This window comes from Watersipora subatra, chromosome 9 (assembly GCF_963576615.1).
Source record: "Watersipora subatra chromosome 9, tzWatSuba1.1, whole genome shotgun sequence".
Classification (NCBI taxonomy): Eukaryota; Metazoa; Bryozoa; class Gymnolaemata; order Cheilostomatida; family Watersiporidae; genus Watersipora; species Watersipora subatra.
The window spans coordinates 23,196,957-23,220,585 of record NC_088716.1 but is presented as its reverse complement, the minus strand read 5'-3'; the positions used below and the strand labels follow the sequence as shown (position 1 = coordinate 23,220,585).

The following is a 23,629-nucleotide window of genomic DNA, read 5'->3' as shown; positions in this document are numbered from 1 at the left end:
GCAAACGATCACAATAAACCCTATACAAACGAGAGAAAAGACCATTTGTGGTGGAGACCCTCTAACAGAGAAAAGCTGACAGAAAAAGGTAAATCATCAATCAGTGAACGTTGTTAGTGTAGATTTACCCTGAATAGTTTTTTATTTTCAATACATTATGTAAAAATAGAATATAATTATTATAACACTTTACATTGTTTTGCTCTACTCTACACAAGCAAATGAACAAACAGAGGAAAGCTACAAATGTATTATATTAAATCAGAGCATGCACAGGTTTATATAAAAATCCGACTCAAATTTTTGAAAAAAAGGATCAGTTATAATTATTATTTGTTTTGAGTTTGTGTAGTACAGTAAAGGTACGGCAACACGTGCCGATTTTTTCGTTGGTTCTGACCGAAATCACGAAATTAACGAAAAACAAAGAATTATTCGGCCAAAATTTACAGAATTGTCAGAGCTGTGCATGCACACCGAAATCGTCAACGAAACACTTTTAATCGGCTGAACAAGTTATTAGCGAGCGCGATTTTAGCAGCTTTCGCAATTGGCATAGTCCAAGACACGTATTATGACACATAATAACAGTACCAGTGCAATTCAACATAGTACATACGATGCTAATGCTTAGATTGCGCTATTGTTGTTTTTTATCGTTCGGACACTATGGCTATGAATCATTTTTTTTTAATAATAACAAGTTTTATTTAGCAGCAAAAGTTTCATTGTAGAAAGAGTTGCCATCTTTAGGGAAATCAAGTCAACTGCATCGCATTTACTATGGCGAATTGTGTTAGTATTTTTAGAATACCGCGTGTCGCGGTATGTGCCTTGGACTATATAAATTGCAAAAGCCGCTAGAATCATGCTAACTAATAATTTGTTTAGCCAATTAAAAGGGTTTCGTCGACGATTTTGGTGCGCATGCACAGCTCTGACAATTCTGTGAATTTTGGCCGAATAATTTTGTGTTTTTCGTTCAATTCATGATTTCGGTCAGAACCAACGAAAAAATCGGCACGAGTGGCTGTACCTCAATGTATGTATGCCTGTTTCCTTTCATTTTTTATCATTATTTCCAACAGATATGTATTGTCGGATTCTCTTCAATGTTTTTGTCGAGTTCTTCATAAGTAATCCCGAGCGCGCAACAAATCTCATCGTACGAGTTGAGGCCATCGCAATAGCGCAAGTAGGGAGTGCCCACGGCTGTCTCAGGTGCATAGTAAGTGTCAGAAGTTCGAACCGGATACTTGTGAATTCTGCGAAGCAATCCATTCACGACCCCAAATTGGATCAGCTTCTTCACGTCAATCCTCATCTCAGTCTGAGGACAGAGCCGCAGGCACACGTTTTTAACAGTCATCATGGTACCGTGTGTGAAGCACGAATATATCTTAAGTACATCATCGAAGGTTGGTTCAGGTTTGTTTGGAAGTTTGACGGCTTGTAACGCTTTGGCTTGCAAATCCTTTGACTTATACAACCGCTGAATATCAGCGGTGATCATATAGACATTTGAATATTGAAATATGGGAATGATTTTGATGAGTTGGAAGTACAAGAGGTTTTCTAAAAGTGTCTTTACCAGTTGAACATCTTTTCCAGCTTCGGCTGCAACCAATGCAACATGTTTGAAGCCATCGATGTGAGGCAAAACTTGTTGAGTGGTCAAGTCCCACTGGAGAGAATGGAACTCGCTCAACTTTACTGTCAGTATAGGCACATCGTGGTCGACAATATGAAGTGGTGTGTCATAAATGGGGACAAGTTTAAGATGAATCGTGTTTGCCTCATCTATTGGAATGGCGCAGCAGCCCGTAGAATTTAACCTTTCCATAACCTGACTTAATACTTCTCTGAGGGATGTGAAGAACTTCTTTTCTGCTGGCGGCTCCTCATAAATATTTGGGGACAATCTGCTTAGATAGTTAGACTCCATCTCCAACACTGTAAAGTACTGCACCAGCTTTTTTAGTACCCTTTCATAGCATTTAGTGTTGGCATTAGGTTTGAAGACGAAGCAGACGTTAAAGATAAAAGCATTACGTGAGTAGTTGCTGTTTTTGATATGAACTGGGCAGCCGAGAATCTTGTGGCCAAATGCTTTAACAGTTATGAGCTTTTGCTGCAGCTCTTCTCGTGGAATGAGATAGTTTTGAATAGAATGAAATGCAGCATCATTCACACATTCACTTCCTTCCGGCACCTGAATGAAAATCTGTGGACCTTTTCTCTCATCAAACCAACAAAAGAAAATGCTTTGAATTTTTACTTGTGAATGGGGCATCTACAAAAGAAATATCAAAATATTTTAAAAGAGGCCACAACAACAGAGTACTTTATTAAAGAACGTGATCCACATCAGTCATGAAATGTCTAATTTACCTATAGGCCTATGTCTAATTTAAATTGTTTACATAGGAGAAATGCAACTTCGCGCTCGGTTGAAAGTGTTGACCAAATTTAATACTGTTTTTCAAATATTTTACGCAGCTACCCCAAAAATAGAAAACAAATATAAAAACTCACATCTATGATTAGGAATGATATCCTGGATTAGCTCCTTGAATCAGAACCAAAGCTATGTAAAAGTAAACAAATCTATGGACTTTTTTGTTACAGCACTTGAGGCCACCACACGTTGCAGCCAAATCTAAACTAGAATCTACAGACCTTAAATATAAAACTAGTAGACCAAGATGTAAGGAAAGACAAGGACAAACAGATTTTTCCAACAAACAGTAAAAATTGCTCAAGACTCAAGTTATGCTTTTGCCTAAAACACAGCCATACATACACAAACTGCTAAGGAGCATAAACCACCAAATTGATTATCTATGTTAATATCTGCCCAAACTAAAAATTTTAAACTTGTTAAAAATTAATCAAAGCATTACAACAAAATTCAACGAATATAAATGAACTTGTTTCAATGCGTAGTTTCCACCCTTGAAAAAGTATATGTATAAGAATGCCAAAAACATCTAAATACTTAAAAAAATACTTACGTTCGATGCTTCATAGATGTTGTCCTAAGAATGAAAAATATTAATCTTAATTAAATAAATAACTAGTTGATGTCACCACTTGATGGAGGTATAGTAGGTCCTTGCAAAACAACAATAAAAATACTGCTTAGAATCGCTAAAACAAAATTTGACGTTTTCGGGTTCTAGTACGAAGGTTTGGTACGCGTCGTAAGTAACGCTCTTGTAACACTTGTCTCTTGTCTCGATACACTGGCTAACTTTTGCATATGCTGCTGCGTTTGCATGCTTATGCTAGTACTTTGCACATGACTTTGACTTCAGGCATGAAATAATGATTTGAACGACTTTATTTTGCTGTACCTTTGTGTTGGCAGTATTCACAAGCTTTTAAACAGTTAATTCTCGCGTTTGGTGTATGTACAGCTGTAAGTTGGTTGGGATTTATACACTGTTGCAGGTTGCAACTTCTTATATCATGTTTATTATAACTAGTCAGCTAGTTGTCATTATATTTCCGGATTTTCTGACTTAAAAAAAGTTAAGGCACGCAGGTTAGAGTGTTACATTGAATAGTTTGGTAGCTCAATATAGCTTTAGTTCGGTAAAAAACTGCATTGTGCGAACAGACCTGCCAACCCAAGAGTGGGGCAATGCGTGAGATTTGGTTTTGGGGCAATTGATGTATCAATGATAGTATATATAAAATTGAGGAAATTGGGGCTAAAATCTCACGCATTTCTCACGCATTTTCATATTTTCTTTGGGGTTATTGCGTGAGTCTCACGCCCAATGCGTGAGAGCTGGCAGGTATGTGTGCGAAGTCCTGTTTCAGAAGCAGCTGAAAATGTCATTGAAAACATTTTTGTTACAGAATAGCTTTGCTTTCGAAAATGCAAAATAAACATTAGAAAGCATTTTATGCAAAGATTGTGCAATAGCCAATAGGCAGTGGCAAGGCTGTTCTTACTTACACATTAACTTAGCATTACATATTAAAACATTATTTTTTTAACTTACTCATTACAAAAAATCTTACATCAATTTCTAGATAAATAAAAAATGACCAAAAAGCTATCTAAATATTTAGCTAACTGATGGTTTAGATGTCACCACCGTCTAGTGAAAAAGAAGTTCGGACAAACAAGGAGGTAAAAGTAGTATTAAAAAAGTAAATGCATCATTTGCAGAAACTGGTGTCATGATAAGCAAAAAAGTGGTCTCTAAGTTTGGTCATGTTCACTAACTAATATTCGTAAAATCATTTTGCTTGTTTGCGGCATTGGACAGCATAAGGCAAGTTGATTTTGTTATGTTTAGTAGATTGCTTTGCCATAAATCCTATAATGCAACTTGTTATCATGTGCGTTGTTTTATGTGGTGAACTATGGCTGACTTTTTTATGCTGATATATAGTAGGACACCATCATCTACTACCATATAACGTCCGATTTCTTACATATATATGTATATATATAGGCCTATATATATATATATATATATATATATATATATATATATATATATATATATATATATATATATATATATATATATATATATATATATAGGCCTATATATATGGCTATATATACATTATATATATATAGGCCTATATATATAGGCCTATATATATATATATATATATATATATATATATATATATAGACAAAGTGGACGCTGCACAGTTCGTTACAGAGTGCTCAATGATAAATCAGAGCTAAATTATAAAATATTTATAAGTGGAACTTCACTCTATAAGTTAAACATTTTAACTGAAGAGACATTTTAGACATTTTATCTGAAGAGTGTGATACTGAGTGTACCACATGAAACTATTAGTAATAAAATGTTTAACTTATAGAGTGAAGTTCCACTTATAAATATTTTATATATATATATATAGGCCTATATATATAGGCCTATATATAATGTATATATAGCCATATATATAGCACTATTTGTACTATTTGTTATTAAAAAACCAATATATTGGTTCTTGGAAGGACCAGAGATCTGAAGACCATAAGATAAAACTGCAAGAGATGAGATGGCTGCACTTGTTAAGCAGTTGTTAAAAGCAAATAGAACGTCTCATGCCTTCTATTCAACAAATGTGGCCCTGACAACTAGCCGCTATCCTGGCCTTAAAAGGAAAGAGTTTGGAGTGGTTGTTGACAAGGATGTGAAATTCTTTGAGAATATAGTTGGCGCTCCCAATGTTATCAGATCTGACTTAGATGGTTACAACACAGACTGGCTACGAACTGTTCGAGGTAGAACACATTTGCTAGAACTCCTCTATATCACCAGCAAGATATTCATTTGCAAGATTTAGATTTGGATACATTTTTATTGGTATCTGAAGCTGATATACAACCATTAAGGTTTATTTTATTGGCTGTAGCCATTTGCAGCTACCGTCAAGCTATTTAATTAAAAAAAAACGTCCATCCTCGACATGCAACCAATTTAACACGCAATTTTGAAAACCGCATGAAACTTAATAATTATTAATTAAATTAAAAGTTATAATGTAAGTTATAATAACCCAGCTATTGCAGGCTAGCTACATGAAGTTTTAGAAAGACGACTATAGACCTCTTGCTATGCGAGCACTAGGAGTCGTCTCTACCATCCTATGATTATGTCATTGTCTAATAGCTAGTAGGAACACACAGTCAACGTGTACTTTATCTGTAATTCCTTGTCACGTCCATGTAAGAATCACTTGATTAAGGATAAACATTGTATTTTCTCCTTTGTATAATTAGCTATCAAGCTCCGAATTTAATGGTTTGGCCTTATTTCTATTATGTGTTAGGAGAGAGTGAGACTGTTCTAAGGCCAGGCTGTGTGGAAGAAGTATCGGCTCTGGTCAAATATTGCTACGAGCGTAACCTGGCTATCTGCCCCCAGGGTGGCAACACAGGTAGGTGCAGGTTATGGTAAGGATTGGGACATGAGTGAGTGCAGTCTGTTTTAAGATAAAAATGTGAGAGATAGAAATCCTAGTGGGTGCATCTCGATAGTGTAGCATGAAGGTAAGTGTGGTTTGACTGTAAAGCTGTGACACGGATGGGAACTAACATACTTTTGAATTAAGGATTCTGAAAGAAGGACAAGCTTCTTTCAAGTTTGGACATGGGTACAAGCATCTCTTTAGGTGAGGCTGTATAGGTTGAGCCAAGATTTCCTCTTTGGTTTCTACACAAATGAGCCCAAGTATCTCTTTGTGTATATACAGATGGGCGCAAGTATCTCTTTGGGTCTATTTATGTTTGGCTCCTTTTTGCAAAGACCAACATTACTTCTTTTATACGCTAGCAGATCTATTCTCTATTATAAAAAAACTCGATAACAAATCATGTTCAATGGTTTTTTATGCTGAGGGAAATCACAGTACAATAGTTCACATAAGTAGACAGCCAAAAACAAAAATATGTGGTAATCCATGATGACATATCGGTAGGCTAGGAAAACTATTATGGACTGGGAGAGATCTAAGTCAATACTGATAAATATTGAAATTATATGTGAAATACATTCTCAACATGAAGGAAGGTTTATAAGTTTAAAATACAGTATATTAAATACAGTAAAAAAAGTGCAGTCATGATGTTATTTTTCTGCAAAAGTTGAATTTTAGGGATATTAAAATTTTAGTGTTCCACTATGAGTGCCACTCAAAGAACTTGAAATAATTTATGACCGACTCGTAATGAACAGGATGAAAGTATCATATGTCAGTTATCTTCTCTTGTTTAGTCACCTACATTACTGAATACCACTGCTAATTTATTCATCTGTTCTGTTCATACTTGTTCATCATACTTCAAGATGTTTCTCTGTACTCAGGGCTGGTAGGAGGCAGCGTACCCGTATTTGATGAGGTCATCCTGTCGACAGAGCGACTCAACAAGATAAAAAGCATAGATCCAACTGCAGGTACAGCTTCTATATGTTGGTGCTTACACATTGGTATGCCTTCAGTCTGGTTCTGAATGCATTAGCGATAAAGACATTAACTGTTGTTGCATTGTCCACCTTGGAGTAAACTGGGTTGAGTGTGAGAGGACCATTTTTTGGAACACTCGTAGAGTGGACTGCCATTGGGTGGACCACTCAGTGTGAGAAAAGAAAAAATAGTGTGCATCTTGCTGCTCTTTGGTTTAGGAGGTAGTTTTGATGATAAATATATGAGATTTCATTTTGTGGTTTTAATCGGAAAATTAATTTTTTTGTAACCAAGTAAAATAGTAAAAGTTTCAGCACTAAATTATTGCAATACAAAACAAGCTAAGAGGAATCAACCTGCGAGGCCAACACATACACTAAGAATAACTCTTAAGTGAATCACATAACTTGCTTAATATATACCGGTAATAGTTACATGTGCTTTGGGAGATTTTCAAATTAGTGGGATGGTTTAAGATATTCTCGTTAGGGCTCTCCTGAGTGTGCCTTTCACCTACAGTATTTATGTGTGGCTTCGCATCAATATTTGTATAAATTTGTGAAGCTTGGGTAAAATGACTTTTGACTATATATGTCATCAAATGGCTGGTCAAAACTGTAGCTGTCTTTGGAGTTTTGGCCAAACATACCTGTTCATTTTACTCAGCTATAGAAAAACTAACACATCAATGTGGTGATTTTGCATAGAAGATTCTGTTTAACAATATGGTATTAACAGGTCGTTTTACCTAAAAATGGATCATTAGGACCTTCAGTAACATAAAACTGAAAAATTGTGAATACTTTAAGATCGACAATGTTCATGTCATGTCTCGAGATCATTCAAACTTGTACTTATGATCCCTCAAGGTACAAAGTTTTTAAAGAAACATGCAAAAATTGCCCAAATACTTGCTGGTACATTTGAAGTTAGTTTTGTATAAAACACTCAAAATTGCGGGAAACGTTGCAGTTTTGTAGGTGAAAGCGAAGGAGCTTATGAAGATTTGAATCGAAATTTAAAACAAAATGTAGACTCAGTTTATATTTTATCGAGCCTAAATTTAGAGTAAGTTATCCCATATATTTCTTCCTTTAAAGCATACACTCCAGTCATGTGTCCAAAGTAACGTTATAAACAAACATCCTTTTATTAATTTAGTTTTTTAATGCAGTTAAGTTTTTTTACATTTTTATACATAGTTTTACTTGCTGTATTTATCAAGCAGTTATTGCAAGCTTTTGGTATATACCTGTACAACAAACTGAATGAATCGTAGGGTATTTTTACGCTAATATTTTATAATACTAATATATACTAAGTCAACTCAGTGTTTGTTTGTCTGTTGTCTGTCATTCGTGTGTCCAGTTATAGGGATAAAGTTTTAGGAACGGAAAACCGTTTCATACTGGAATTGAACTTGGAAACCTGGTTCTACGGACAAGCGTGCTATACACCACACCTTGATGGGCTACTTGCCATACTATGGAATAATTGTGCACATACTTATTACACCTGCCAATCTTTAATGGCGATTGGTTATAATATCCACACTTCATGCTTGATTCAGCGCACTTAACTAATTTAACAGAGGAAAAACTTATTAGAAGCAAGATACGCGCCCAGATTTCTCCAAAATGTTATAAATATATGTGTACTAGCTGTGCTACTTGGCGTTGCCCGGGTAATAAAAAAGTCTTTGGACAGAAGATTGATTTGTATTAAACATATATCAACATTTTCCACTCTAAGTTTCAAACTACATATCATGAGAAAAGTGTTTTGTGTAATTGAAATAAATTAAAAATTACAAAAATAGATAATGAAACAGCAAAAAATGCAACAGATAGTTACATCAAAAATCGTAGGAAAATGAAAATATAAACAGCAATGGCCTGTTTACTTTACATCGTTAAAGGAGACTCATCCTCCAAAACATTTTAGGGTAACTCGACTGGAAGGGTTATCTCCCGTCGTCCCACATGGTTATTCCCTTTTTGTAAAGAATTTTTGAAGCGTAAAATGCTTATCTGTTTCCAAGCGTTTCCGGAGCTTTGCTAATTGCAATGCGCATGCTCCAGTTTAGTCGAGAACCTAATTTATGTTCAAGCTCGGAGGCAAACAAATCTCAAAATCTTTGGTGGAAAACCCAAGGCTAAAATAATTACCACGCACTTGCTGTATATTTGATGTGAAAACGTATTTGATCACTATGGCGTTCTAGCTCAGTGGTAGAGCATCCGGACAAAAAATTCGTCGATGCGCAAATCAACATGAGTTCAAATCCATTGGGCTGCAGTATATCAAGATTTAAAGATCTATATCCGGAAAACCGACAGATACATGACATACAGACATTTTGACATACTTTGAGAAATATGTATATATATAGATAGAGCATCAACTTAATCAAACTTGAATCACATACAAAAATAAACAAATGCCCCAATTTAAAAGTTAAAATGATGAAGGGATACACAAATTAAAAATATATTTTCTGTGCAAAAACCTTTTATATTATTCGCCCAACGTCGGGCATTCAGTTAATGTATACTATCATTCATTCCCCAAATGGACAATTTAAACATAATTCAGAACAAATTTACTTCATATCCAAAGGTTTAACTGTACCTCATCGGTAAATATTTTTTTAATATTTCCGTTATTTTTTATATTGCTTCTCTGTGCACTTACATACAGGAATTCTTCAATGCGAAGCTGGCTGTGTCTTGGAGACCCTTGATGAGGAACTGTCTAAGCATGACCTCATGATGCCCCTTGACCTTGGGGCTAAGGGTAGCTGCCATATTGGTGGAAATCTCTCCACTAACGCTGGTGGGATTCGTTTGCTAAGATACGGTTCCTTACATGGCAACACATTAGGTCTTGAGGTGGTAAGTGTTGGGACTTGTAGTGGTCATCTGAGTAGAACATAGAAGAGTGTAGACAATCATGTAAACATCGTTTTATATTAAGCCTCATTTCCGGTGGCGGTGTACGTTCAGAAAATGTACATATACTTGCATTGAGCTGAATTTTTCTTACACTTTTTGAAGCTTAGAACCATTGCTAAAAATAAACATTGACTTGAAGACTTTTATATTAGTCTAAACTAACGAGGAAGTTTAAATTCTAATAATAATTAAAAATTTAATTATTATTCAAAAAACGGATTTTACCAATAACTTGATATACAATTTTGAAGTTTTTATTTAAACATTTAGAAAATGAATACTTCTAATATATGGAAATCACCAACAGAATAAAGAATGGAAAAGTAGAATTGTTGTGGATAAGTGCTACTTTTTGAAGTGGGTTTTTTGAAAGTGAAAAGTTAGTGTCTCAGTAATATGTTATCAATTTGAGGCGTAGCATTTCCGCCGCCACAGCTAACTAGCTATGACGTCATTGTCTAAACTCTTATAATCTTAAACCCAGGTGGTCACCGCTCACTCTCAGTCTGCTGAGTTGAGGGTGCACAACTCTCAAAGAGATACCACTGCACATGAAACTTGAGCATGACCTAGGAGTTTAGGCACAGTGATTGCTAGTCAATGACAAGCTGTTGTCTTAACGTCTGTATTGATGGAGTAGTGAAGGAGATTTCAACCATGCTATATAGTAACAACTCTTTTATATTAGAACTGATTATAGATTTGTTTTCCATTGTCTTCCCTCTGTGTGGGTAATCAATATTGTGCATAAGGGTTGCAGATGATTACATATTTCAATTGGGGATTTTATAATACTTCTTACTATAATACTAGCAAAAATAAAAAAATTGGGTCGATTTAATATTTTCATTACATCAAAAAATGAGAAATTTTGTATGTGTGTTTTTTATTGTTTAAATGGGTGCGATGAAACGAAAATTTCATATAATATTTAATTTTACTGACTTTCAAGTTATTAAAATAGTAATATACTATTGCTTGTATTGTTAGACAGCACACAATAAACGGTAAACGGATAATAGATAATCGACTATATAACTATAACAAGTCTTTGTGTTTGCCATCAATTAGTATTACTACTCAATGGTTAGTGTTACTACAAACTTACAAACATGTTGCATGCTTGTAAGTTTTTCATGAAGATTCTACTCCTAATTTAAGTAAAGTTGCCCGCCCATGTAACTATTTTTGTACAATGTTTCACTTTCTATAAATGCAAGTAATTGGAAATTTGTAATGGAAGTAAGAATTGTTCCCCCATATATCAAAATTAATGTTTAAATGTTGCGATGACCAAGGTACAGTCATAGATTTGATTTAACTTAATTGTTGAAAGTTTTTCGACAGCTGATTGGTCAGTGTTTGTAGAAAGTCTTCTAGGTTTGATCTGACACTTGTATTTGTAATCTGTATGACAGGACTCTTTGTGTTTGACTGCAGGTGCTAGCTAATGGAGAAATACTAGACAATATGAACCCTCTAATCAAGGACAACACAGGATATGACCTCAAACATCTATTCATTGGTGCTGAAGGCACTTTGGGATTGATTACAGCTGCAACTATAAAGTGCCCGACTAGACCTAGCTCCATCAATGCTGCAATGATTGGTACGTCTGTTGATCCTTGAGTTGTATAGACTACTGGCAATGGTGACATTAATTGTCAGAAAGCACTTGCTCTGACTGTCATCCATGACCTGAGAGTCTTCATTCGACGGAAGGGTTTCCTTTCTTTTCATCTTACCCTAATAACAATGATCTCAAGCTGTGGTCAACGATCAATAATTTTGTATGACATGCGAAGAGTTAAATTTATTTGATGTCTTCAAAGGTGAAGGACAAATTTGAGGTTATGTTAATCTTGTAGACATTTGCATTGGAGTTGTTTTACTCTTCACCCAGTAGATCACAACTGCTCTTTCAGAGTGATAAAAACATGACTACACATATTATGGCACTCAGACAATGGTTTTTATAGCACTATATAAAAACCTTTTATACCTGACCATAACATTTTATTTACATGCTGACTAACACAGTGAATGACTAATTAAAGCCATACGAGGAGTTGCTCGCCCACAATGAGCAAGCCCATTAGCAACAGGTTCAATCCTACATACTTGTAGGATACAGTGAAGCTGTACTCGAATTTTGTGCACATCCACCAAACAATGTTTCAAAACAATAAGCATGTTTCACTTGCTATATTGCTCATTTTTTGTTACGAAGTAGCATAATTTTATTGTTGCAGGCAAGTTACTATCATGTTCATTACATGCACCTGTTGATCTGATCGTAACTATTTTATAACTGTTTGTTTGCTTCAGAGCTTCATGTGTTATCAATACAACCCAATAATGCCTCAATGGGGAGCCATCTCTTTATACTAAACATACAAACTTTAGCAATAAATGCCCATATTGTTACCAGCACATCATTTATTGTTACTTAACTTACTTAAGGTGTGAAATCCTGTTGAGAATACATTGTATTTTGTTTGATCTGTTTTAGAGCTCCATAAGCAATCATAAAGGTAATTAAATGTAGTATTAGTACTGGATAGTGACTACAGGTACTAATTACTACATTTAATTTATTTAATAGGTATATAAACTATAGAACAACCTATATTTATAAACCTAAATTGTTCGTAAAAACTAAATTAATAGATAACAAAAAAGTTTTTATTGCTACTTTGCCATAGAGACATGTTTAGGTTTGGCAGTATGTAGTGATAAAGCGAATGACGGAAATATCCAGTTTAACTTACTTTGACTTACCCTAGTCATAGGTTAAATTAACTTACTTCGTGTATTATATATTACGTTTATTTTTGTTTTCAAGTTCTGTTGGCTTTTGTACTTTTATCTACCAAACTTGAATATTTTAATTTTAAACTTTATAATTTAAAAATTTGTTCCTACGTCAGAACAGATCTTTGCTTCATCTTCATATTGCATGTCAAGAAATCCTTATGTAGAGGTGATCATGAGACAGAGTGTGCACAGAATGTGTTATATACGACTTCTTATAGGTGTCGAAAAGTTTGAGACATGCCTCAAGGTTCTCTCACTCACAAAGAAGTATGTAGGAGAGATTCTCTCAGGCTTTGAATTTATGGATTTAGCTACGCGTCAAGTTGTCTGTGATAACCTTGGCCTCAGCTACCCCTTGGCCGAGTTTCCTTACTACCTGCTTATTGAGACCTCGGGTAAGAACGTCTGCTAACTTTATTAGCTTTTATTGAAATAGATATATGGTACTATCTTGCTGGATTATTATCCCACCTACACTGAACCATTTTAATATGTCAATTCAGATTTAAACCGCATGCGAAAATAAAAGAACGTAATTGACCTGAAACCCTCAAAATCATCTAATTACACCGAAAAAAACGAATTTAAAAAAGAAAAAAAGACTGCAAATAAGAGACTGTTATTCTGATGATCATTTTGCACTTCAAAAGAAATGACTAGTAAAGGTGCAAACACACTTTGTGTTATTTAGTGCGATTATCGCGCTGCGTGGCGCTAATCTGCGCTAGAACTTGCTCAGCGAGCTCATGCAGAGTGATAACGCTAGACATTTTCTATCACAACTTTATCGCTAGCGAGATGCATTTCGATTGGTCGATTTTTTCCAAAATGCAATTTTATGGCGGGTAATTATTTCTTATCTACGTTCACCAATGTACAGCAGCGACATTTTGCTATTTTGTTATGAATAGTGAACACTGAATTGTTCATAAATTTAATAAAAGCACTCCCAGTCCTGCATGACATACATGTAACACACAAAAATTTCAAAAAAGCCCAGTTGAAAACCAACATTTGGAATCAATCGTTGCGCAGCTCGACCATCTTGAGAATGGTAATTATTTAATATATTAAATATGAAAAACTGCTATAAAGCAATTTATATATAAAAATCGTAAAATATTACTGTTAAAAAATACAAGAATCGTTTTTTCTCAAGTCTTCTTGTCATGTACAATCCGTGAAAGTGAGGTAGGACTAATAACCAAAGCGGAAGATGTTTACGTTGTTGCCTAGACCCTATTGGCACCCTATTGAATTACCTTAATTTATTAACAACTCCGAATCGCTCAAGTGTGTTTAGGCACACGCCAGTGATAACCCGCGCTCTTCATGACGCACGTGATAAAATCGCCTAGTGTGTTTGGACCTTAATGTCTGTTGATTATAGAGTGCAGCCACGTTGCTATTTTAGAAGAACTTGCACTAATAGTCACAGCATTATTGGTAGAATTAATAGAAGTTTTTTTTAAATACATGTATTTACGAAACACCATTTAGATAAATCCATGTTAAATTAGAAATAATTTTTTTAACAATATTAAAAATATTGGATATGAAAAGGACACTTTTTAAAAAAGTACCGTAAGACCTCTAAGTGAATGCTACCTAAATTTGAACACCACCTCCAGTTGACCCTCACTATAAAGAAAAGGTTGAAAAATAGAGCGCCATGGCGTTCAATTAGAGGTTTTACGCTATATTCATATATTTATAGTAAATGTAGCTCAATCATGCCCTCATCCTAATAAGCCAAAAGGTATATTACTATTATTGTAGTTTGTTTTTACTCTCTATCTCCTAGGCACTATGTAGTGCAGCACTGCATCACATTATAATGCATTACATGATAATGCATGCATTACTTGCAATATACCAGCTCAGGGTTGGCTTTAGGATCTGACGAAGAGCATGACAAAGCGAAATTGGACACATTGCTGGAACATTTGATGGGAAATGAGCTGATAGCAGACGGGACGGTAGCCAGAGACGTTACACAGCGTAAAGTATGCTCAGTTTTTTATTGGATACTTCCCAAGGGGATGTTTTAATGAAAAAAATGAATGTTCCTATATAATGTCAGAGACTGTGTTAAGAGTCTGTGTATTAATCCCTGCATCTCCAGTAAAGGCAACCCTAAAGTTAAAGTGGACACAACTCCAATCTTTTTTTAATTAATCATTTTGTGAGAATCTAAAAGAATAATTTATTAAATAATTCAGTATTTATTTATTAAATAAATAATTTATTAAACTAAAAAGATCATAAAAGTCATAAATATTTTAATATCACTATACACTTGTGAATATGTTATGCTTCTAACTGGTAATTGTTTGCAATTATTTACTACATCCATTAAATATTCCATTTGCTTGTCTCTTTATTGAATCTTTAAGATTCTTTTAAAAAGTCTCTGTTTGCAGGCAAAATAAAAGGGTGATAATATAGTCAAAACAAAAGATTGATATCCGCAATATGTTGTAACTACCGTAAGTCCTTATGCTCAAGCCGCGCGGCTTGTCGTTGGGCTCGGCTTCTGATTCAAAGTCATAGGCCGCGGCTAAAGCCAAGTTTTTAAAACTTACGTGAGGCTTAGGGCGGCTTCTCGATAAATGCGGTCTCTGCTCAGTTCCGCGCTATAACCATAGAATCGCAGCCATGATAGACTTTTATGTACGGGGTGTTGGCGACCTACTCGTTTATTTTCAAGGTCATGTTTATGGAATACTTTAGACTAACGAAGAATTTAACGCTAATGTTTAACTCACCACAGTCATAGGTCATTAAAACCGTTTCTTTCCTGACCGCATCTTTACATAAACGTGAAGCCTCTAACCACGGGCTAGCCGGGTCATGAACTCAAGGATTTTCGCCACGCTCATACAAAACAAAAACAACAGGGTAGACACACTTTTCGCGGTCTTCCGCACGAATATTCAAAAATACTAACAGATGTCAATTCTATCGGCCAAACACAACCTACTAATGGATGAGCAACCTATTAATGTATCCGAATACCTCATATAAAGTAAGCCAACCAGGTTACATAAAGGTTAATACCCACTTTATCTCTGGAAATATGCCTGCCCGCGGTTTTTGGCCAAGATTAACCAGGGTTCATCATACACCAAAATGTCTCTTACGGGTTCTGTAGGTAGTCCGTTATTTAATATTATCGGGTGGGTCCATTGTCCCCGTACCAAAACTTAAACTATTTTTAAGCCAACCAAATTCACGCGTTGAATAAATCATGAGCACGTAAATGAACTACCACTCCACTACTACAACTACCGTTAGCGCGTAGGTACCGTATTGTATGGCGTTGTGATTAGCTTATATTGTGGCTTCTATTCGGGACAGGGTGTTTATATGGACGCCCGAACTTAATAAACAGAATGGGGTCCCTCCGGAACCCGTAATATACATTTTTGTGTATAATGAACCCTGGTTAATCTTGGCCAAAAACCGCGGACAGGCATATTTCCAGAGATAAAGTGGGTATTAACCTTTATGTAACCTGGTTGGCTTACTTTATATGAGGTATTCGGATACATTAATAGGTTGCTCATCCATTAGTAGGTTGTGTTTGGCCGATAGAATTGACATCTGTTAGTATTTTTGAATATTCGTGTGGAAGACCGCGAAAAGTGCGTCTACCCTGTTGTTTTTGTTTTGTATGAGCGTGGCGAAAATCCTTGAGTTCGTGACCCGGCTAGCCCGTGCCTCTAACAGTGCAATAAAAATCTAGCTGAGACATGGCAAGTAAGTTCTTGATGCAAGGGTTTAGGAATTTTAATTCGAACTTGGAAGTAAAAGAAAATTCTTTTCACGCGTACTGATGTAGCCTGTTTTCTTATTCAAGAAGATGGGGGTATAGCGAAACTCTTCTCAACACTCTCGCTTCTGAAGGGGTCAAGGACGACAAAACCCCAGTCATTAGCCGCGGTCTGTGGGCATACGCGGCTTGTTGGAGGATTATGTTTTCTTTCGTGAGTCATCTGGTTTTGAGCACAAGCCGCGCGGCTTGAGCATGAGGACTTACGGTACGAACCACAGCTATATATAGCCTAAAATATAATAGAATAAGCCGTGCTTTAGCGAGCATACAACTACCAAATGACTGTGTACTCTATTGAGTGTTAGTGTGAGTATTATATGATAGTCGCATTCTCCCTGATTGACTGCGGCGCTGGTCTCCTCATCTTCAGGAACGGCGGCCGTAGACACAGCAACACCAAACTTCAAGCACCTGTTTGTAATTTGAGTTTGTGTGTTGAACAGCACATGTGGACTCTGAGGGAAACGGCAGCGGAGGCTCTGCTTCATGATGGCTATTGCTATAAGTATGATATCTCCTTGCCACAGCCTGTCTGGTATGACCTTGTCAGGGAGATGAGGACGAGAATAGAAGGGAGTGCGGCCTTAAGATGTATTGGCTATGGCCATTTAGGAGACGGTAGGTGATCATTAATATTTTGATATGAATTACATTTTAAGGGCACAAAAAATTATCTTTTGATAAAGACAAATTGTTAATTGATTGAAAAACAACATAAAAAATGCTTGTGCACTACTTCTGTATTGTAATTGGCTGTTGTGCGTCCATCAGCTTGCTTTTTACATCACAAAGCACAAAGAATAAAGATTGGCACAATTCTGGGGCTTTAGAAGGTGGCTGATTTGCTGAGCCGGTTACAGCGTCAGTTTAATAAGGTTGACATCTCGTTAATCTCATGTACAGTATTTTGTCATTGCGTGATATCTGACGCATTCAACACAGCCGCTGCTGCAACATAAACAGAAGCTTTGGCATCTGTACTTTGTATTATTTCTGACAATTTAACATCAAGTCACCTTTTATTAATGATGAATCTGTGAGCACTCTCAAACGAGTCTCAAATGAAGTTGATTTCAGATAGAAAGAGTTACATTGGAAAGTTTAAACTGTTCAATGAGGACCACTCATTTCAACAAACCAAAAATACATAAATCATTTTTTATTCGTCAATTTTGAAGACAAATGACCTGAGAGCCGTTGCTATCATTAAAATTGACCAATGGAAATGAAGAAACGTATGATAACCTAACTTCCTAAATTTATTGTGGCAGTTTCGGGTGGATCTGATAACACTGGAGGATCTGATAGGTGCTAAGGCGAGTTGTTATAAAGGTTTTTTGGTAGAATGAATGATCTTCGTGAGCAGCTATAAAGCTTATAAGCTCATTGTCAGTACGCAGGCAAACCATAAAGCCAGTGCATAGTACATATTATTGACCAATAAGATATACGCAGTGATATCAAAGTTTTTGCAAAAAAGAGAGTGAGGGTGGCAACAACGGACTGCACTGACATCTTCTCTTTGGCGCTTATCAAGTAAAAGATTGTGTTACTTAGAACATTACTGTCCATGATGGATTTCTGTCAATGCAGTAATTATAAAGGGAAGGATTGGTGCAATTTGACTCGAGTCGTTTTGCTTATTGAAAATAGAGAATTGAGTCAATTTCTCTATGGTAACAATAAATACTTGATTCAATTCAATTTTTCTTGGTAGGATGCTCTGAGTCCATACAATTCCACAGTAAGTAGAAGACACCAGAGAATTGATTCTTTTCAATTCATTTGTCAAGTAAGCCTTGAGGCTTGCTCGAGCAAGCATGTTAACTGTAGTGCCCATCTCTGGTGCTTAGCTGGGAATGCGAATTTCTGGTTCAATTCTTATGTGGTGCAATCTTTTTTCCTAATGCTCTTAGCGTGTTAATGGACAGACACGACTCTCATTATAGTAAAAATTATTTATTTTTTTAGGTAACCTTCACCTCAATATAACTAGCGCAGAATATGACCAGCATGTTATGGATCTGATAGAGCCATTCCTCTACGACTGGACCTCTGCCCATAACGGTAGCATAAGCGCAGAGCATGGGCTAGGTGGGTGAGATTTAAACTACTGCATGGAAATTTAATTTTTTTTGTCAAAGGGAAATTTTTGTGTGTTATTCACGGTTTCGTACAAGGTGTGGCTGGTTTGCCTTCCTGTCAAACAGTGAGTAATACCAATGATATACAGCCTCCCAAAGACAGCCGACGGCTTTCATATGGGCGGGGTTTAATGATCTAGCTCTGTTAGGATTGTGCTGGCCTGGGTTTCGAAGCTAACACAATTCTCGCGGGGCGGTCGCGTTGCCTTGTTAGGTTTTGGAAAAACTGTTATCGAGAAAACGATAACAGTTTGCTGTTATCGTTTCATTAGCTCATTCAGCCAGTAGACCCCGCGGGTCACAATAGCAAACCTTGAATTTCTACAATGTAGGGGTAATACCTAACCAAAATTATGGATCCATGCAAAATAAAACACTTCAAACTACCTACTTTTACTAATTTTGAAATTGGTAAAGGTCGTAGTATATGCTTAAAGTTGAATATAATTTACCCAAAATTACCCGAACAACGGCCTTTTTTCCCTAGTTTTTGATTAATATTTTGCCACCCCTAATATAAAATGACAAAGTCTTTTATCGTTGTCACATTGTTTTACCTGGTCAATGAGATGGGACAGCAGGCAACGCTGTGCAGTGTAGTTTTCATACTCAAAATCTAAATACAAAACCGAATTTTGGCTATTTTACGATTGTGACTATTAATACCACGAATGCTTGCGAATGGCAACTGACTGATCATAATGGTGACAATATTGGGATACTATATTTATTTGACAACAAAATGAATTCAACAGATAAGTAAATAACCACTATAGTTCATAATATTTGTAAATTTACGAGGGGCTTTATTCAGCATATTTGTTTGTTTGGGTGCCGTGTTCGGGTTCATCCCAACAGAGCTCCATCATTAAACCCCATATGAGAGCCATATGAGAGCCATCGGCTATCCTTGGGTGGCTGTATATCATTGGTAATACATCCACTGAAATGATAGCAAATGATCTTTCAGTAGTCTGCCAAATCATGAAATTCTTGTACCTTTCATTAGCATTGTGAAGGTCTTTGCTGGGCAGTTATATCCAGAGAAAGTGGTAAAACAGTTAAAATAATCATAGCAGCACTTGTTATTGCTAACCTAGATTAGATAGTTTAGCTACTTTGGTTAGTTCATAAATACCAGCCGGCAGAAAGTGGTTGTTCGACATGTTCTTCACATAGTCATGTAATTTGCGCTATCGTGTGAATTAGGTGTTTTTATGTACATTCGCATGATATGGGTTGGGAACTATCTGCTATAAGTTAATAATTAGCGACGCATTTTTTAGTAACGCAAACACGTGAAACTCGATCGAGAAAGAACGAACGGAAGAATTGAAAATGTTTTAAATTGAATAGCTGGCACGGTATTTTAATGCGCATCATTTGCAAGTGTCGTTTCCATAATTCGCAAGCATGATGGATTTGATAAAGTTACAGAGTTCAAAAAGAGATAAAACTCTCTTAGCTTGCAGATTTATGTCGTTTCCATGATGCGGTTAACTTGCGAATTGCCTCAAATTGGCCAATCATGCGTGTCATGAAAACATAGTGACTGTTAGCACCTTTAATAGCTTGGCCATTGACTGAAAGCTGTTGATAGTCAGTGAAGCTCTCTCATTGCAGTTGCCGCCATAATATATCTTGACCATCTGTGACTCTGCGCAATTTTTATGTTTATTTGTCATCCAGTGGCTTTTGCTTTGGAATACTGTGAAGGAGAGGGTGTTTGTTTATAATCTCAGACATACCCTTTTTTAACATCTGATAGGACACGCCCTCCTTGACTTTAGCATCTGATAGGAGACGCCCTCCTTGACTTTAGCATCTGATAGGACACGCCCTCCTTGACTTTAGCATCTGATAGGACACGCCCTCCTTGACTTTAGCATCCGATAGGACACCCCCTCCTTGACTTTCGCATCTGATAGGACACGCCCTCCTTGACTTTAGCATCTAATAGGACACCCCCTCCTTGACTTTAGCATCTGATAAGACACGCCCTTCTTGACTTCAGCTTGTTCAGTTCATTTCCTCATCGTTTAGATTAAGCCTCTTGAGGTGTTTGACAGGTTTTAAGAAAAAGCAATACATCTATCATAGCAAGAGCAAGGAGATGGTCAACCTGATGAAAGTTTTAAAACAGACCCTTGACCCTAAAGGAATACTCAACCCCTATAAGTATCTACCAGAGGGATAAAGATTAGGAATTCTTGTTAGTCATATCATTGTTATTCATCAGTTATTTACCCTTTTGATTGACGGGTAAACAACTTTTGCCTTTAATAAGGAAGCTTACTGATTTAACTACAATCCACTGCTGTGATAGTTACAATTCAGGTTATCTATGCATTTTATTATGTAAAACGTGTGCACAATGTGGAATTTGATGCAGTTGTCAAATTCTACAAATGCTGGTGCTAATTTTGCATATTGAAGTTTTGGTGTCAAGTTGATTGTATTCACTGACATCATTCTTCTAGACTTTAGAAAACGGCTTAATTGATTTTAGACAAATATATTGATTTTTTATTTTACTTATTTGTTGGTCATGTGCTTCATCAATCTGTGTTGAAGCAAACCTTGCAATTCACACAACTGACAGGTTCTTTAAATTTGTTTTTTAAAATTTTCCATCTAAATACATATAAATCTCAGTGTTGGTTATTTGTTGTCCGTGTGTTCAGTTTGAGCAAAAGGTTTTAGGAATGAACGATGCGCTTCGCACAAGATTTGAATGAGTCTACAGATGTGCATGCTAAACTACTTACTACGCCATGCCACTACATTGCTATACAATGGAATACTTGTGCACATCATAATTATTACATCTGCTGCCAATATTTAATACCGATTGGTTAAAATACTCACGCTTTATCTAACACACTTGAAAATCATAACACAATCTTTTTTCCTAGCACTGGCTCAAGTTATAATAACAGCTCTTATTATAGTAAGATTAACTAGCTTAAGTTACTAAAATTCATTGCTTAGAGTAGACTTAGCCAATTAAAAATAAATTTTCTATGCAAGAACCTTTTTGTTACTTGTGCAACAGTGACTGTATTTATTTTGTTGATTTATTTTCATCAACAAAATTAGTTAAACAAAAGAAAAAAGCTGGAAGAGTGATGAAGCCCATAATACGCAATAGCATAGCTAGTCGTGGTGTTGGGCTTGTCATCATGGTGTAATCAACGTCAATTTTTATGGGTAATTAGGCTTCATTCACCTGTTAAAAGATGCAACCTAAGCTCTCTCTTGAAACTGGCCACTTTCTCTACGCTTTTAATAGTCTTAGGGAGTTGGTTCCAAAAATGGCCTATTGGTAATCCAGCCTGCAATGGCCTGCATGGGAAGAAGATTGTGGGAGATTTAGACAGGTATTTGAGAATTGGGTTTGATATATTGTGCGAGGGATGTAATTACAATAAAATTCTTGATGGGCTAAACGTATAATGTGGTATGAATATAGTGAACTGATAGGTAGTATGGATGATGATTTGAAAAGAGGTTTGGTGTGGGTAAAGCGGGGTTTTTGTGAATGGTCATTATCATGCGCTTTAGAAGTGTTATTAAATTTGTAAGATGGGTGGGAAGTGCATTGCCCCATGCCTCAATGCAGTATAAAAGTTTGGAATTAACAGCGAACATCCATATAGCTCTCAATATGACTGACATTTGTGAAGCTACTTATCAGATGGACTTCAAATGAACACAACTCATATCCTTTGTAATATTTGTAAATAGGCTTCACTCTTTTACTGTCCTCTTCACTACCACACCCCACGCCTTCACCTCGTTACATCGGCCACTCCTCTCTCAGAGATCAATACAATGTGGAGGTTTGTTTCCGCAATTTTATAGCTAATGACCACGTGCATTGAGTTTACATCGTACATAATTATCTAATTGTAGTGAGGTATGTTTTGGTCTCTGTCTCAGGCTACAAAATATCTTGGACTGTCTTTTCTTAACTGAAACTATGAGATGTTTGGTTACTGAATCACTTTTATAGATCACTAGTTCTTTTAGTATCGCATATATACACTAAGTATCCATAAAGGGCTTTCGCAATTTATGTAGCCTACATATAAAAAACCAAATCAAACATTGTTTTCCAGCAACTGATCAAATATGATGACAGTTTTTAGAAAAGCTGTTTTTTTTAGAGTATCCTGGAATATGCTAAAGCTTTAGGTGGCACAGATTATGGTTAGTAAACATTGAAAGGTGTCTTTTGTTTGCAGATGCCTTGTGTACTATGTTAATGAGACTACTGTCTTATGATATTGTGTTTTGCTATAATTGGAAGCAACCATATAAAAATATTTACTCAATAAAATTAGTGTTCTAGAATCATGGACAGGTGCATCCATACGTGGATAACTTTATACTTTTTGTTAGGCAGCTCTATACTGATAGCACCTTTTTCAGCTTTCTACTTTAGGGTAAAATTAATAGTACAAACCCACAACATTGCCCAGATGTTTGCTCCTTATTAATTGAAATACGGTACCGATTCGATATTTTACATGTAACGGAAACCAAAATAAATATATGTTTATTTATTTATATGCATATTTATATATATACTTTATATATATGTAATTTACATTAATAATTTTACAATACATCAATACATTAATAATTTTACAATTATTAATGTATAAATATTATATTACATATATATAAATCTTAATGATTATCTGTCTGTCTGTACTTCAATCTGTCTAGCTATAGCGGTACAGTTTTAAGAATGAGAAAATCTCTACGAACTGGATTTGAACTGGATTTGTAGCATGAGTTCTCCTACTAGACACTCTGTCCTCATGCCCCATCTTACTTTGATAGAGGAAATGGTTTGATTGCCTTTTCAGTATTCCAGCAGAGCTGGCATTGTAGCAATGGCAGAGTCATGCAGGCTG

The 23,629-nt window shown here is 35.9% G+C and overlaps 2 protein-coding genes across 2 annotated transcripts; one reads left to right on the top strand and one right to left on the bottom strand.

The window, feature by feature from the left end:
• Positions 1–123: 123 nt before the first annotated feature.
• LOC137405496 (GATOR1 complex protein NPRL2-like) lies at positions 124–3,130 on the bottom strand. The gene is made up of 2 exons (XM_068091791.1): positions 3,015–3,130; positions 124–2,293 (listed from the first exon to the last, which is right to left on the bottom strand). Exon 2 carries the CDS (start codon positions 2,291–2,293, stop codon positions 1,076–1,078), a length of 1,218 nt encoding a protein of 405 aa, XP_067947892.1. The 5' UTR covers positions 3,015–3,130; the 3' UTR covers positions 124–1,075.
• Positions 3,131–3,280: 150 nt separating this feature from the next.
• LOC137405495 (D-2-hydroxyglutarate dehydrogenase, mitochondrial-like) lies at positions 3,281–21,359 on the top strand. Its single transcript, XM_068091790.1, has 11 exons — positions 3,281–3,421; positions 5,000–5,269; positions 5,818–5,925; positions 6,852–6,941; positions 9,652–9,845; positions 11,346–11,514; positions 12,941–13,117; positions 14,619–14,728; positions 17,004–17,178; positions 18,532–18,654; positions 20,774–21,359. Exons 2-11 carry the CDS (start codon positions 5,044–5,046, stop codon positions 20,899–20,901), a joined length of 1,500 nt encoding a protein of 499 aa, XP_067947891.1. The 5' UTR covers positions 3,281–3,421; positions 5,000–5,043; the 3' UTR covers positions 20,902–21,359.
• The last annotated feature ends 2,270 nt before the right edge of the window (positions 21,360–23,629 follow it).